The 17664-nt window shown below is 45.3% G+C and overlaps 1 protein-coding gene across 2 annotated transcripts in view; it reads left to right on the plus strand.

Moving 5' to 3' along the window:
• The window catches only part of LOC143837357 (synaptophysin-like protein 1), a 35320-nt gene that overhangs the window by 10948 nt on the left and 6708 nt on the right, over nt 1–17664 (plus strand). For both annotated transcript variants that reach the window (XM_077337071.1, XM_077337072.1), the window contains 2 exons: nt 11348–11466; nt 13655–13859. In XM_077337071.1, coding sequence (XP_077193186.1) covers nt 11348–11466; nt 13655–13859 — 324 coding nt within the window. The remainder of the gene's footprint in view (nt 1–11347; nt 11467–13654; nt 13860–17664) is intronic.

Here is a 17664-nt window from a genome sequence, read left to right on the forward strand (position 1 = left end):
AACAGAAGGCAGAAGCCGGAATGCAGTGCGTAGCAGTTGATGTGGTTTGTTTCCAAGTGCCCACTTATTGTTCTGAGTTCCCTGCAGAATATCATGGTGGGAGGGAGGGTAAGGGTAGGTCTGTAGCTGCAGGTGCAAACTGCGTGACCTTTTGAACTTTTCATCTGGCTGGAATGCTGGAAACCTGCTTTAGACAGGATCAGCCAAAAAGAAGTACTGCTTCACCCAAACGGTAAATAACGTGTGGAATTTCTGGCCACAGGATTCCAAGATTGCTTCAAAATGGAAATCAGGCAGATTCATAGAAACGACCCTGTTAGCCCTGATGACTAAAACAGAACCTCCAGGTTCTAAAGCAGTGTACCTTTGAATTCCGGCTCTGTGGACAACAACGCTGGGATCCTACTACGTAATTTTGTGCCATTTCATACATTGTGTTAATAGTTCGCTTTGATTTCAGTTCGGTTTCAGTTCATTTTTTTTTAACATTCTGGTTGAAGTCCTGTTTCATTGTCGATTGAATATCCTGTCCTGTTGATTGTGTTGACTCATTCAGCTACTTCACCTTCAGTCCCAGAGAGAGATGGGGACTATAAATAACAAAAATCAGACAAATAAACAAAATATGTAAAGTTCCTTATTTGCAATTGACGACTGTATGAAACAGGATTGTAGACTATTATAGCGCCAGTAACCGGGAGGACCCATCTAGCCCAAATATCTCATAACTCTGTGGGATAGTGGGTAGAGCAGTTATTCCCAACTGGAGGTCCTTGAAAGATCTGGCAGGTCCGTGGCAATTTCCTTCCTGCTTTTAGGGAAAGTGCTCTAAATGCTGCAGTCAGAATGTGTGCTTGGTTTTCAATCACTCTCAGCCGCTGGTGCTTTCCCCTTGGTTGGTTTTCAGTGCAAAGGCTCTTGGGAATTGTAGTTCCTGCACTGTTCCTAGTAGCCCTTTATTCTATGTAGAATAGATGCTGTAGCAATCTATGATGCTGTAGCAAGCTATGAGCCCTGCAGCTCTAGGGGCCTCACACGCTGCCTTCCCAGCCAAGCCGTGAATTGAGTGACAGGCAGCGCAGGCACAGAGACCTTGCACACTGATTTCTGGCACCGAAAGGACCCAGATGCAGGCAGCACCATGTTCTATCTCACCAGCTTAGGCTGAGACGGAGCCACGCTGCCTGTCAAGCTGCAGAGGAGGAGAGTGACTATGAAAGAGGAGGAGGCAGAGTGAGTGAGAGTGTGTGTGTTTGAGAAAGAGAGAGAGTCGGGTGAGCAGATCCCAGGCGGGGTGGGGGTGGAATGTGTGTGTGTTTGAGAGAGACAGGGAGCGGCCTTCCCATTTCTTTGGCTGCATAGCGAGTGATGCATCAATGCTCGTAAAGACAGCATCTAAAGACTTGGCTTCTCTCAAGATCAGTTTTAAAAATAGCTTTGCAATATTTTACTCTTAATGCACTTCTTGATGCACTTCCAGAGTCTGGCAAACAAGACACCTGACAGACTATGGCAAGTCTATTAATTATTTGGAGGTATCAGAATCTTTGCCACTCCCAGGCCATGAAACCATCAACCTCCCCTGGCGGTCTTTTCATCATACACACACATAGACATGCTGGCAGACAGGAGGTCTCCGGATGCCCCAGACAGGAGGTCTCTGGATGCTGACAGACAGGAGGTTTCGGATGCCCCATGTTCGAGTCCCCCCCTTAACCTTGCCCCCCCTGGGCATAGTGGGAGGTGGTTTGAACGAAGTGCCCCAGGACCCATTCAGGCCAACACCTTTACACAGAGGCCCAAACCCAGGTGCCATCAGGAGGTCCACAAGCGGAGCCAGAACTCCAGAAGCCCTCCCACTGTGGCCCCCCCAGGCACCAAGAGCACAGAACATCACTGCTCTGTATGTAAGAACATAAGATGTTGGATAAGGCCAGTGGCTCTTCCAGTCCAACCATCTCTGTCACACACTGGACAAAACTCCAGGCCATCAGGAGACCCACCAGCAGATCCAGAACTCCAGAAGCCCTTCCTGATTGGTCCGTTTCCAGTGCAGGGACTCTGGGGACTTGTAGTTCACACAGCCTTCCCTGTATGGCACAAGGGCTCCTGGTGGCTCTTGGATTTGGCCACTGCGACGCAGAGCCTTGGACTGGATGGGCCACTGACCTGCCTGAACTTGGCCTCTCTCATGTTCTTATAGTTATCTGGCAACCCATCTAGTGAATATTCCCAGTCAGGAGCAGGGCTGGATTATGCCAGGCTACACTGCAGGGAGGTGAGGAGGAAGAAGCAGCGACTGGGTTTGAGGCTTCTGGCAGAGGGAAGAGACCTTATTCTGCCCCAGAGAGGTCCAGCTCCCTCATTCAGGTTTCAGCCTCTTGAATACACCTGAGACACCTTTTTCCTGAATAAGCGCAAACAGCAAGCCAGCTTAGAGCTGCAGGTATTCTTATGTTCATGAAGCAAAGGAGACTTTCTCAGCCTAACCCAACTCTCAGGTAGTTTTTGTGAGGATAAAATGGAACTGTGAGGGGAGCTTTCAAAAACTTGTACAGCTCCCCCCCCCCCTTCGAATATAATCTGGGAGAGAAAATATTCACTCATGGCTTTGTGGCTAACAGAGCACATGAAGTTTATTAGAATAATTATTCTGATGTAAGCTGGTCAAGAGTGCCCAAACCTCAGTAACAGGGTGGCATACAGAGCAGATACAAAGTTATTTTATAGCAGTGGTTCTCAACCTTCCTAATGCCACGATCCCCTTTGGGTCCCTGAAGATACCACCCTGGCTGCGGTGGGCTCGGCCTCGGAGACCCCTGGGTAAAGGGTCGTTTGACCCCCACAGGGGTCGCGACCCCAAGGTTGAGAACTGCTATTTTATAGCTTATGCCAGGGGTAGTCAAACTGCGGCCCTCCAGATGTCCATGGACTACAATTCCCAGGAGCCCCTGCCAGCAAATGCTGGCAGGGGCTCCTGGGAATTGTAGTCCATGGACACCTGGAGGGCCGCAGCTTGACTACCCCTGGCATAAGCTATACAAAAGGAGATCAGGGTTTGGTATTTGGAAGAGTACATGAATTCAGTTCTCAAACTCAACTCGCTCTACCTTCTGTTTAGAATCCATCCTATATTTCTAAGAGGGACGTAAAGGAAACAAATCTGCCCTCTCCTCTGAAAAATAAGGGATGGCACAAACCTTTGACAGAGATAAGGTTGGTTAGAGGTCAGGAGGTGAAAGGAAATTAAAAAATAAATAAAATGTAGCAAATCAGTCTGAAAGAATACAGGCCCAACTTAGGCTTACTTACTGCTAGGATCTTTAAAAGATAAAAAGGTAAAGGTATCCCTTGTGCAAGCACCGGGTCATTTCTGACCCTTGGGGTGACGCCCTCTAGCGTTTTCATGGCAGACTCAATACGGGGTGGTTTGCCAGTGCCTTCCCCAGTCATTACCGTTTACCCCCCAGCAGCAAGCGGGGTACTCGTTTTACCGACCTCGGAAGGATTGAAGGCGACCTTGAGCCGGCTGCTGGGAGCGAACTCCCAGCCTCATGGGCAGACAGCTTCAGACAGCATTTCTGCTGTCTTACCACCCTGCACCACAGGAGGCTCATTCGGATCTTTAATGATTGCTAAATTCTTCATAGTGAAACAAAATACTTTAACATAAACCATGTTATAAATTTCGTGTTGGGTCGTCATTGTCACTAACTTCTCAAAGTGGATTTGAAATGTGGGAGGCCATTCAGTCATACAGCAAATAAGAAGGAGGGGGAAAGACTTACCTTAGCAGAGAAATCTCAGCTAGGCTCCATTGGGGAAATCTTATTAATGTTGAAATCAAGGATTCTTTATCTGAAAAGGAGTATAAAAAAAAGAAAACCTGCCTTCCCACACATTCCATCCGCCCATCCAATTGTTTTCTCTTTCCTGGTTGCTGGATGAATGCCCTCAGCTCTGTTTGTTTAGAATCCTCACCTTTCCTGTTCCGCAGAGTTTCCCTCTTTAGGGTGGAAATTTAGAGCACAGAAGATATACAAACATACGGGGGGGGGGGGGGGAAGTTAAATGTTGGAGGAGAATTCTTTGCATGCGTTGATGGTTCCCGAACCCAATTTCTGGTTAGAATAAGTTAAAAGTTTGGAAAGAAAAGGGTGGACTCCATATAAATAACCATTAAAACCCAAATAAAATGAGAGTCCAGTAGCACCTTTAAGACCCACAAAGATTTATTCAAGGTGTGAGCTTTCGAGTGTCTGACGAAGAGTGCTTGCACTCAAAATCTCACGCCTTGAATAAATCTTTGTTGGTCTTAAAGGTGCTACTCTGATTTTGTTTTGTTGTGCTGCTTCAGACCAACACGGCTACTCATTTGAATCCATTAAAACCAAAGCAAGCCGAGAGAAGTGAGGGCTACACAGTATTAAAAAATCCTGCCTTTTCTTGTTCAGGTGCTTTGCAATGGTGCAAAATACCTGAAATAATAATAAACTGGCCTTTTTAAAAAGGCAGTTTGAAAAAGATGAAATAATCAGATGCGAGTAGCAGATAAATATACTTTGTCGTTAAGCGCTTGAACCAACATGGACTCTGAAAGTATAGTGAGTGTAAAGGCGCCATATTCTCTGGATCTTACTCACCTTTCCTTGGTAGGCAGGGCACATAAAGAGCCCTGCTGCTGTTTTAGGGCAGGGGTAGTCAAACTGCGGCTCTCCAGAAGTCCATGGACTACAATTCCCAGAAGCCCCTGCCAGCGAATGCTGGCAGGGGCTTGTGGGAATTGTAGTCCATGGACATCTGGAGGGCCACAGTTTGACTACCCCTGTTTTAGGGTGATGGCCAGGTTTGTACGGGAAGAAGCGAGCTGTCAGATTCGTCCTAAAAACCTTTGAACATTGTCATTTCAAAATCCACACGTTGAATTGTGCCCAGAAACCTAGAGAAGAGTTTCAATAAGGGTAAAAATCTGTTCCCTGTAATATACAAAAAGTTGATTTTTGTGTATGTGTGAAAACTTTTCAAAGGCATGTGTTACAGTTATCTCACCTGAATGACAACGCTTAGCATTTGTATCGGGTTTGCAGGTGCTCCTCCTGTGTTACGTTGTGAGCAATCCTTACAACAACCCTGCAAGGTAGGCACATCGCATTAACCCCTCATATTGCTGTTGACAGAGGGGCTGGGGCCAGTAAGCTTGCCTAAAGCCCGCCTTAGTGAGTTCAAGACAGAGGTAAATTAGATTAGAATTTGGGACTTCGTTGTTCATCGCTCATTCTCTAAGAAAAGGAGGAGTGTTTTTCGCTTTAAGGCCGCTCCCTTTAAAAGAAAAGCTGGCACTTTGCAGTGGTTGGAGAGGGGGTTTGACTCGCTGTCATGAAAGCCAGTCATTCACTGTAACTGTACGGCCAGCTCTTCTGGGAAATGGGAAGTGTCGTTTGATTGGAAACGTACAAGTCTATTCAGGAGGAATATGTGCCGATCCATAAGGGGCTCTCATCCTTCAACATGTGGGGCCTCATCTTTCTCCTGCGTGACACCAACACCTCTCTCCATCTGCCCCCCTCTTGCCTCCTCCCTCTCTGAGATTGCTAGTTGGGGGGGAATGGATTGATTGTTTGCATCGGTTTTATCCGCCGTATCTTTTCTCAATTTGTGATTCTGGATCTCTGTGTTTTATGTCTGGGGCTTTAAGGGGAGTTTTATTGGGGGATTTTATTCAGACTATTGTAACCCGCCACAAGCCACTCCCACTCCTTTTTCGAGATTCTGGGATAATAGAGATTATGAGGGCCCTGTTTTTCCCCACCGTGTATCTTTTTGTGGGTTGATTGAGTGTGATTTTATTCTGGGATTTTAATTGTTTTATGGGGTTTTTACCCAGTTGTTGTAACCCGTCACGAGCCGTAAGGGAGTGGCAGGCAATAAATCAAGTAAATAAATAATAATAATAATATACAGTTCCCCCCAAGAAGTATCTTCTGTGCTCTGTAGTTCTGAGAGTTGTTTTAGAGAATATCTAAAGAGAATATCTACCTTCTGAAAAATATTACCTATTGCACAGGCAGCCTAAAATAATTTGATTCAGATGTCGGAGAATGTTGTTGTATATCACTGTACAAGATCGGGTCATACCCTGATGCCTGGAAACTGGTACCGGGCCCCAGGAATCTGAACTTAAAAAAAAAAAAAACAACCCTTGTTTCTCCACGGCTGCTCTGAGTTGCATAAAGTGGCTTCTTCCCTAGAAGCCAAAATAATTGAAGAGCTCGGAAATTCATAGATAAAAGCAACTCCCCACCAGTTAGAATGAGTGAAGAGGGCAGAAATGTAGGGCAGGATTATTCCAAGGGTCTCCTCCTGTGCAGAAGCTGCTGGCAGACAAATTGTGCCCGGACCAGTTAATAGGGAAAGACATCCAAGGTTTCAGGTCTCTGTTTTTTTTGAACAAACACTGACATTCTTGGGATTCCATGTAGACATTCAAGCCTACTGAGTGGAGAAAGAGAAACTGGATTGCACCGCTGCTTGATGCACCTCTGGAGTTTATAACTTCTATCCGGTTAAGAGTTAACTTGTAGATCTGTTGGCTGGTCCAGTATTATCAGCTGACCCGAGTCCTTCACTTTTAAGCAGAATTCTAAGAGGGCTGAAATAGCTTATTTTTGCTCCCAGCATATGCCCATGCCTCATAGGGCGCTCTCCGTCCCCAGCACCCAGAAGACAAGGGGAAGGGGGAGAAAATTTTGCTGCTAGATATCAGAGCAGAAGAGCCTCTTGTGGCGCAGAGTGGTAAGGCAGCAGAAATTCTGTCTGAAGCTGTCTGCCCATGAGGCTTTGTCATTGGCAAAAGGATCAAACCTGCTGATGGTTAAAATATTTCCCCCTTCCCCCCTATTTTATTATACAGTGCTTAAGCCAGTGTGGCATGGTGGTTAGAGCATCAGACTAGGCTCTGGATGACTTGAGTTTGAACCCTTGCTCTGCCACAGAAGTTTGCTGGGTGACCTTGGCCCAGTCACGTCCTTAGCCTAACATTCCTGTCAGAGGTGTTGTTGTGAGGATAAAATGGTGGAGAGGGGAACGATGAAATCATTTCTGTTATGCGTTCTTGTAAAGCCTCAGTGGCTCGGGGATCCAGGAAGGGCCGCAGTTTCCTGCCAATCATACACACAGTAAACAATTCAGGGCATACTGGAAGGCCTGTATGGAAGCACAAATGAGCTGAATCCAGCACAGTAAGTTGACACAGAAAGTATCTTCAGTCTTCATCACAATATCTTTAATAAAAAGTATTTAATGATCGCTAATACATTTTGCTAAACAGCGCTTTATCAAGGGAGTCCAAAAACTGATATGTATTAGTCTACAACAGGGGTAGTCAAAACTGCGGCCCTCCAGATGTCCATGGACCACAATTCCCAGAAGCCCCTGCCAGCAAATGCTGGCAGGGGCTTCTGGGAATTGTAGTCCATGGACATCTGGAGGGCCGCAGTTTGACTACCCCTGGTCTACAACCTAGAATATTTCAGCAGCTAAGCAAGCGGCTTATAAGAACAGTTTTCAAAAGAAGCTACCCAAAGCTGCTGTTTTATTCATAAATATAATGTGCTTGTGTTTTGTTTTAATTGAAGACTCTCTGGCAGTCTTCAAGCAGCGGCTGGACAGATCCTTATCCTGGATGCTTTATACTGATCCTGCATTGAGCAGGGGGTTGGACTAGATGGCCTGTAAGACCCTTTCCAACTCTGTGATTCGAATTGCTTTTTATGATTAGATGTATTTTAAAGCTTATCTTAATGTTTTTAAAATATTTTGTTGCTTTGGATCCCGAGTTGAATGTAAATAAAATGAACAGGGCAATGTAGACTAATGTGCTAAATGGAGAAAGTATCCAAATCATTGCACAGTAGCAGTTGGTACCTGGTGGGTTAGAGCTCAGTATAGTCTGAAGTGGGTGGAGCCAGCTGGTTCTAAGTTTGGTCCCAACAATCTTCACTTGTTTAAAAAAAAATGTAAGCAGTGCAGTCTCTTAATACTTTACATCTAGGTGAATTTAATCATTGTTTGGTGGTCTCCAATTATTATTCAATTAGATTTAGATGTGGCACCAGTGGTACCATGTGTTTTGTAGAAAAGGGTGGGGCCTGATGGGGCTTGAGTCCCTGATTGGTCAATTTTTCCTTCCCTCCCCATCTTCCCAGGAATGATTGATTAGCCTGGTCAGTGGAATCTAGAAATCCATTGACCAGTAAGGGACTAAGAGGGAGCCACAAGGTATGGATGGGCCTAGTTTAAAGGAGAAGAAAAGCTCCAGCTTTGCAGGGAGGGGCTCTCTTGCATAAAGGGCTGCTAACAGGCCTGCAGAAAAATGCTTGCTCTTTATAGTGATTTAATGTGTGGAAATAGGCATGAAGGTTTTCATGGCATCCAGTAAATAACATAACCTGGTAAATAACACCTGATTAAACCTCTAATAAAAGGACAGGGCATTTTCTCCAGCCATTACTTACCAAGTCAAACAAGGTCCTGCTAGTTTCTTTAAGATAAATCAGAGCTGCAGTTATCAGGGAATGTTGTTCAGCTGGATGTCATGGAAAGCTTCTTTTGCCCATTTTTGCATATTAACCCTCTGTTAAAAGGGACAAGACATTCCCTTTCCACCCCTTGCTAGTTGGTAGCCTTAAACAAGACAGTGGCAGACTGCAGAGCTATCATGGTTTGCACCATTGAGTTGGTCCTGATAAAGGGTGTCATTGCATGGTTCTTGGCCTTTTCTTTTGGACTGCTACAGATGCAAACAACCTGTCTATGTAACTGGCAGCCTGCCAATTCCTGGAGAATTTGCTAAGGACTGGGGTGGAGTATTTTGTTTGCAGACATGCATATGTGTACTAGGCGGGGGAGCTCTCTCAGGTGCTCAGGGAGGTGTCGATGGAAACCAGAGCAACCTTATTTATAAGTACTGACACCCTTTTTTAGACAGAAGCACTGCTAAGGATGGTGCGGAGGCAAGCAAGAAGTGGTTTATGGGGGAGTGCCCCATTTGGCCTAATGGACCAGCCTCCGTGGGTGCATGCAGTCAAAACATAGCTCTGAGTTTTTCATGGAGGAATGATGCGTCACACGCATAAGAAATAATAATCCTTCAAAATATTTATTTTTGCATGAACAGAAATATGACAAATGCCCGTTAGAGGTAACACTTTGATCCGTGTGATGCATGGTCTGAGGGAGTGGGGTGGAGTTACGCAAACTCATATGCTCACATACTAGTCAGTGCAGTGTGCATTCTGTTTCTTTGCACAGGCTTGTGGCTCCTAGGGCCAACCCTGCTCCTCAACCTAAAACTGGTTCTACAAATCAATTGGCTGTCTTAGCTGTGCTGTAGTCTTGCCAAAATTATCACAGTAGAATGTTACAATTACAATATGGACTACATGGCCAGGATTTGGGGAGGAAGAATGTGTTGGACTATGCATATTCCATATGTTTGTTTTCTAGCTGATGTATGGTAGCTATTGGGGGTAGGGTTATATTTCTCCTTTTCAAGGAAAAGACTAAGAGATGTCCCATTTCCCCACTTCTCTATTGTCAGACTTCCCATTTAAATGACGCCAAATTCTAGGTGAACCAGGAGGACCAAAAACATCTTCACAAGCCAGTCAGTTCAAAGTACCCTAAGAACATAAGAGCGCAGCTGGATCAGAACAGAACCATCTAGTCCACCAGCCTGTCTCACACAGTGGCCAACGAGTTCTTCTGGAGGGCCAAGAACAGGGCATAGAGGCCAAGGCCTTCCCTTGATGTGGCCTCCTGGCTCTGAGACTCAGTGGCTTAGGGCCTGCAAATGTGGAAGTTCTGCTCAGCCACCATGACTATACCATTGATAGACATCCTCCATGAATCTATCTCATCCCCTTTCAAAGATATTGATTCCTGTGGCCATCACTACACCCTCTGGTAGTGACTTCTACATTTTAATCATACTGTGTGAATATATGTGCATGTGTGGGTATCGAGGGCTGTTGGAAGATGAACCAAAGTTAACAAAAGGAGACGGGGCTGCCCACAACTTCCTGCCTGTTGCAATACCAAATATTAACTGCAATGTTATGTTTTTATGAATGTAAAATATTGCTACCAAATATGAGCAGAGCCAGTTTCTGTATATTTGGCTAGTTTCATGGGCTAGTATTAACAGCAGGACTTGGACCATGTAAACATAAAGTATTAAAAATCAAGCAAACAAACAAAACAACAACTGTACCCATTTAGCAACTTCCACAGGCTGGGTAGATATCCGGTTTGGTAGGGAGTGCTTCTAGTAATACTGGTTTCGTTGGGCAATAATTGCCTGAGCCAAGGAGGAAGTTCTCTGAAATAATAGGAAATTGACAAATCTGCAGGATCCCTGGCAAATGTAAAGTATATCAGATAATTCTTTGGAGTGGAACTAGAATTTTACATGCGTAAGAGTTGTCAGAATGGTTTTTTAAAACTTCTCCAACACTTCTGTTTAATGAGGTATTTACATATTAGATATTTAAGAAGAAAAAGAAGTTGGTTCTTATATGCCACTTTTCTCTACCTGAAGGAGGCTCAAAGCCGCTTACAGTCGCCTTCCCTTTCCTCTCCCCACAACAGACTCCCTGTGGGGTGGGTGAGGCTAAGAGAGCCCTGATATCACTGCTCGGTCAGAACAGTTTTATCAGTGCTGTGGCAAGCCCAAGGTCACCCAGCTGGCTGCATGTTGGGGAGTGCAGAATCGAACCCAGCATACCAGATTAGAAGTCCGCACTCCTAACCACTGCACCAAACCACTGCACCAAATTAGATATTCTCTGTGAGAACCCAAAGTAGCTCCCATTGTTTCCTCCCTCCACCCCATTTTGTCCTGGGAGGGAGTTTAGGCCAAAAGAAATAGAGAGAGGGTAGGTGGCCCAAGTCACCCAGTGAATCTCCTTGGCAGAGTGAGGTTTCAAACTTGATTCAGATCCTAGTCCCAGCACTTTCCCCACTAAACAATGCTGGCTTACATTGCATAAATCCAGATTTGTATTTTTCCCTCATCCATTCTAGGATAGTCTTTAAGTTTATTGTACTCGAGGAGACTCAGAGCTGTCCACAGAATGGCAGCAGCTTAATGGCCCGGATCCCAAATTAGAAGAGCGGACATTTTGAACTCCTACCGCAATGCCTTGATAGAGCACCAGGAAGCTTTATATGGGTGCCCCTCGAAAAGGGCTCATAGTATATGCACATATTGTGTGGCCTATACCTGTCTGTGTCATCTCCTTTTTATTTACCCCTCTTTTAATTTTGTTCTGACCCCAATCTCTTGCAGATTTTTGCCATCTTTGCCTTTGCCACCTGTGGTGGTTACAGTGGAACTACTGAAGTCAAAATCTTGTGTCCCAAAGATGGAAACTTAACCGCTAAGGCTGATTTTGGATACCCATTCAGGTAAGAGCGTTTACCTTTGCGGAGGGGCGCAACTTGGGCAGAGGCAGAACAAGCTTTCCCAGCCTTTCAACCAACTGTTCGATCTCTAGTGTGTTCAGCTATTACAGGGTTGATAATGCCACAGTTTGGGGGAAATCCTGGAGATTTGGAGGGTGGTATAGAGTCATCTAGGAAGGAAAGAGCCTTCATAAGGCGGCTTATCCCCTCTTTGGGTTTCTTGCAGTTTTCTGGCAAAGTCTGCCTGACTTTCCTCAATCAGGCAATGGATGTCCTTGACAGAATAGAGGCCGTGGTGGAAGCCTCATGGACATTTCCACTGCCTCAAGGGATTTTCTAAGGGCAAAATCCACCCTTCTGTCCATTCCGTCTCTAATTAAACCTTCCTCATCCTTGGTCACTGGTCCAGAGGATTGCAAGGCAATTACTGGGGCATCAGTGAGGGAAGTTTGAAGAAACTCCCCAGCATAGTCTGATAGGATTTATAGTTTCCTAACAAAGGCTAGGAACTGCTTATTAGAGACCGGTTTCTTCCATTCAGCTTTGAGATTTTTTTTTTCAAAAGATGGGAAAAGCCTTTTGAACTACCTCATCCTGAGGAAAAAATTATTCCTTACTCTTAAATCTCAGCTTGTCCCTTTTTTCAGGTGGGATTTCAGACACTTCTTGTTGAACCAGTCAGGGCTGTCATGCATCTGTGCAGTAAATGCTGAAAATACTCAGGGGTTTGGCCACTACCAGTAAAGCAAAGCCTAGTTTGGTGGTGCAAATAAAAAAAAAACATCCTAAAACAAGAGAAATTCTCAATAGGAGAAGAGGCGGAAATGTTTACAGATGCCAGCCTCAGCAGCTGGGGTGACCCTTCATGGCCGAGAGTCCCAGGGAATTTGGTCCTAGGCAGAATCTCTGTCACCTGTAAATCTCCTCAAGATCAGGGCTGTTTGATTGGCATTGCTTCATTTCAAGACACAGGTGTTCCATCGGTATGTCCTTATATGGATAGACAACATGGCGTCCAAAACCTGTTTGAACAAGCAGGGGGGATTCAAGTCCTCCCAGCTGCACAAGGAGACCAAATAGATCATTATATGGGCGGAGGCCAACCTCCTGTTTTTGAGGGCAGAGCACATACAGGGTTTCCTGAATATCCAGGCTGACTGGCTAAGTCACAAGACAGTTTCAGAGTGGTCTCTCACCCAGAGGGTGTTCGATCTAATATGCTCCCATTTGGGGACCCCTCTAGTTAGACCTCTTTACCAGCCGGGAATTTTTCAGCTCTCGAAGTTCTTTACCAGGTGGAACAAATAGATGCCTTAACATGTCAGTGGCCTCCAGGCCTTCTGTACGCTTTCCTTCCTTTTCCATCCTGCCCAAAATGCTCAGGAAAATTCAGCAACAGAACACACAGTGGCTCCGTTCTGGCTGAGGAGGCCATGGTTTTCGACCATATTTGTGCATGGTAGAGGGTCAGCATCTCACTGGTGACAACAGATCTCATTCACCAGGGGTCCGGAGGGGCTGCATTTGACTGCTTGGCGGTTGAATGGCAAGCATCGATGAAGGAAGGATTTAGTGCTCAGGTAGCTGATACAATTCTGGCATCCAGGAGGGCTTCCACCACATGCATCTATAATTGTGCATGGAAATCCTTTGTCAGATGATGTAAACGAAGAAGGTCCTGTGTCAGGTTTTCTCCCGAGCCAAATTGACCATTAAGATTCTTAAAGATAGATTCATAGAGGTAGATTCAAATAGGTAGCCGTGTTGGTCTGAAGGAGCAGAATAAAATCACAGTAGCACCTTTAAGACCAACAAAGAGTTATTCAAGGCGTAAGCTTTCAAGTGCAAGCATTCTTCATTGAACTATTAAGGAGTTCATAGTCTGAGGAAGAGTGCTTGCACTTGAAAGTTCATGGCCTGAATAAATCTTTGTTGGTCTTAAAGGTGCTACTGGACTCTGATTTTTATTATTCCTTCACATAAGTTGCACTGTTTTGTCAATGTTCGGTTGACCTTGAGATCACACAGTCAATATTGGAGTCTTCTGGAGAACAGTGGACCCCTGATACGGGGAATGTAAACCTGCCTTGCTGGATTGGTTTTTGTAGCTTCCCTGCTCATGGAGAATTTTGTGCTCAGAAACCGAATTTCTAAATGTGCTTCTCCTCCCTGCCCTCCACTCTGATTCAAGGTTGAACAACGATTTGCTGAGCCTTCCAGAGAAGAAAGACTGTAATGGCTCTTGGACCGAGTACCACCTCGTTGGAGATTTCTCATCTTCGGCTCAGTTCTTTGTGACCTTTGCTGTCTTCGTGTTCCTCTACTGCATTGGTGCCCTGGTGGTATACCTGTGTTTCTTTCATCTGTATCGAGGCGCCGGTAAACTTCCCATGATCGTAAGTTGCCCACGTCTTTCTTCCCTATAGCACTTATTTGACGCTTGCCTATGTTCTGTCTGTCAAGTCTTTGTGACGGGGTGAACAGGACTGTCTTTCCTCTCAACTGTAGGCTTGAGATGTAGCTGTCTCTCTTTTTTTTAAAAAAAAATTACCGAAAGGGATCTCATTGTTCTCATCAAAGACAGAGAAGTTCCAAAATTCAAATGAGGGTAAAATTTACCTTCTTACCCTTTCTATGCCCTGGCCATCTTATCGTATCTCCAAAGTTAAGCAAGGGTCATCCTAGTTGGTACCTAGATGAGCGGTCACCAAGGAAGCCCAGGGTTACTACACAAGAGCAGGCAAACTGCTTAGATGTTTCTTGCCTTGAAAACCCCATAAATCAGTTGCCACTTGATGGCCCTTTCTGTCAGCAATCTTCTAATGGACCATCTCATTTCTTAATCGGCCATCTCAAGTTTTCATGTTGCACAGAGCTCTTCTTCAGGGAGGAGGGTACTGTGTGGATCAGAAGCACATGCCTGCTTGACAGGATTTGGGGCAGACCCAAGGAACGATGGGCCGTATAACTAGACCCTGAATGCACAGCAACCAATCCACTGTCCTGACAGTCTCTGAAAGACTGTTCCTCATGAGTGGGGAGATTTACTGTGAAAAGTGGGCTATAACGCATTTCTTCTTTCTCCCTCCTTTGCTGCTGGATCACAGGAGCACTGGTGAGTGTTACGTGCTTTCTGCATGTGGAGTTGTATCCTGACCACCAAGGCAGGGTCCAGACTGGGTTAGATTACCTCCATGTTCCTTGGTATTCTAGGAATACCATGACCTAGATCAGGGGTAGTCAACCTGTGGTCCTCCAGATGTCCATGGACTACAATTCCCATGTAGTCCATGGACTACAATTCCCATGAGCTCATGGGAATTGTAGTCCATGGACATCTGACTTAGATGACCCAGGCTAGCCCGATTTCATGAGACCTTGGATACTAAGCAGGGTCAGCCTTAGTTAACGCTTGCATGAGAGACCACCAAGGAAGATCGGGGTTCCTATGCAGAGGCAGGCAATGGCAAGCCACCTCTGTTCATCTCGTGCCTTGAAAACCCTATGGTGGACCTCCTGCTGGCACCTGGGTTTCAGCCACGGTATGACAGAGTGTTGGACTCCATGGGCCATTGGCCTGATCTAACATGAACATAAGAGAAGCCATCTTGGATCAAGGCAATGGCTCACCCAGCCCAACACTGTGTGATATAGTAGCCGAAACCCACATGCCATCAGGAAGTCCACCAGCAGAGCCAGAACTCCAGAAACCCTCCTGCTGTTGCCCCCCAAACATGAAGAATAAATAACATCACTGTCCCATACAGAACGTTCTTTACCTTGCGGTTAATAGCCACTGATGGACATCTGCTCTATATGTTTATCCAATCCCCTCTGTCTATGCCTGTAGCTGCTACCACTTTATGTGGCAGTGAATTCCACTTAGCTTCTCTTATGTTCTTATCTGTTCCACTGTTTATTTCTGGTAAGGCCTTGGCGGAGTGTGTCTCATGGCTTGAGTGCAACTCAGCACTTAACACCCACTCAGGGTGGCTGTCTCATCCCTGAGTGCCTCCTCCTCCAACCAGATTGCCTGTCTGTCCAGTGGCCAGCCAATCGCCTTCCATCCCCCACCTCCTGACCACCCCCTCCTCCTTCCACTTCCCTCCGAGGCTCGGAGGCTGCATATTCCTGTTGCATGAGAGCTGCCCTTGCTAGTGAGTTCCCTAACAGCTGCCTGCAGCCTTTCCAGGTCCTGGGGGGAGGGGGAGGCCATCCGTAGTGTTCTTCCACCCCACCCACCCCAGTCTAGCACCTGTTATATTCCTGAATGCAGCAGGCTTGGCTCCTAGTGTCACCATAAGTCGGCTGCAGCTTGATGGTACTTTATACACACTATCTAAGATTATCTCAGAATAATAATCCTCCCACTCATCTCCACAAAGAACACTCAGATTTTATATTTAACTGTTTGCTCACTCAGTTATCTCAGGTTGTTCACCATTACTTGCTTGCCTAGAGCGTGGTGGTTTTCAAGTATGAAGGTGCTCTTTCCTCCATGGTTTGTCTGCCCAGGAAAACAAGCTCCTATGCCTCAGCTGGGATGCATATTATAGTGAACCTTATAGTGAATATAGTGCATATTATAGTGAACCTTATAGTGAATATAGTGCATATTATAGTGAACCCTGCATATTATAGTGAACCTTTTTATCATACTCTTAAGGTGCGCATTGAGTTTGCATGGGATGCGCCATCCTTCTTCCATCTGTGCTAACAGAGAATGTTCGAAAAGTTTTTAATGTTCCATGAGGTCACATATTGACGACCAATAACAGTACACCCAAAGCAAACGAAACCAATAGGCAAAAGGTTGTGTCTTCTTGAGATCTATTAAATCCTAAATCATTTTGCAACCACAACGGGGTCCCAAGTATTCAATCCTGCTTTCTATTGCTTCTTCAGTGGTTGCAATTATAGTCTTAATATAACATCATATAACATCACCAGTATTACAGGTACAAAGGGTTCACTTCTTCAATTGTGCCTCTTTACTGAAGAGCTATTACCTATGTTATATGATGTCATATTAAGACTACAATTGCAACCACTGAATAAGCAATAGAAAGCGAGATTGAATACCTCGGACCCCGTTTTGGTTGCAAAATTATTTAGGATTTAATAAATTTGAAGAAGACACAACCATTTGCCTATTGGTTTAGTTTGCTTTGGGTGTATTTCTACAAGAAACCAATGGTGTTTCTTCTTTTGAACCAATAATGGTGAACAGACTGGTTTTAGGGGCAGCTGAATGGCTGTTTTATCAAAGGATCTAAAACTGTTGCCGTCCCTTTACTGGAGTGACAGCCCTGCTGGTATGGATGCGATCACTGAACTACTGGCAAGTCCTGTTGCCCTTGCTGGAGGCTGTTGGCTCTTCTGAAGGTGTAAACTAGGGGTAGTAACCTGTGGTCCTCCAGATGTTCATGGACTACAATTCCCATGAGACCCTGCCAGCAAATGCTGGCAGGGGCTCATGGGAATTGTAGTCCATGGACATCTGGAGAACCACAGGTTGACTACCCCTGGTGTAAACCACAGGGTTGCAAGGGATGACAGTAAAAATTATACAGCATTTGCAATCCTATGGGATAGCAGTGTTAGTCCACAGCAAAAAATAAACATGGAGTCTTGCGATAACTTAAAAGATCAACCAAGTAGGATTCCAGCATACTTTTTTGTGCAGGCCATTTCTAGCATTTCAAGAGCTGTTCTCTAAGGCATAAAACCTTACCCTGGAACAAAACCATGTTAGTCCTTTAAGGCAGAACAAGTCTCCTGTTTTGGCAGGGAACTCCTGGCGCTCGTTTGCTTCCCAGAACTTGGGGCAGAGGGCTTGATAGCTCAGGGGAAGTGCCTCTGCCTTGCATGCAGAAGTTCCCTGGTTCAAGCCTGGGTATCTCCAGTTAAAATGAAATGAAACAAGTATACATACATACATATACATACATACACACATACACATAAAGAAAGGAAAGCCACACCCAAACAGATGTGTTGAAGAATGGCCTTTGTTTATAATACTGGAGCAGTAACCGTCAAGACAGTGCATAGCCTTGCATATTATCTCTTTCGCTTGTTGTGAGTAGAGTGGATGAACTCTCACAAGAAGAAGGAATCTTGCAAGAATTAGGGAACCGGTGCCTGCAGCTTGCTTCCTGAAAGGCTCGGAAGAGCAAGGAGAATAATCTCCCGTCTTCC

Source organism: Paroedura picta, chromosome 5, assembly GCF_049243985.1.
Source record: "Paroedura picta isolate Pp20150507F chromosome 5, Ppicta_v3.0, whole genome shotgun sequence".
In the NCBI taxonomy this organism is placed as follows: Eukaryota; Metazoa; Chordata; class Lepidosauria; order Squamata; family Gekkonidae; genus Paroedura; species Paroedura picta.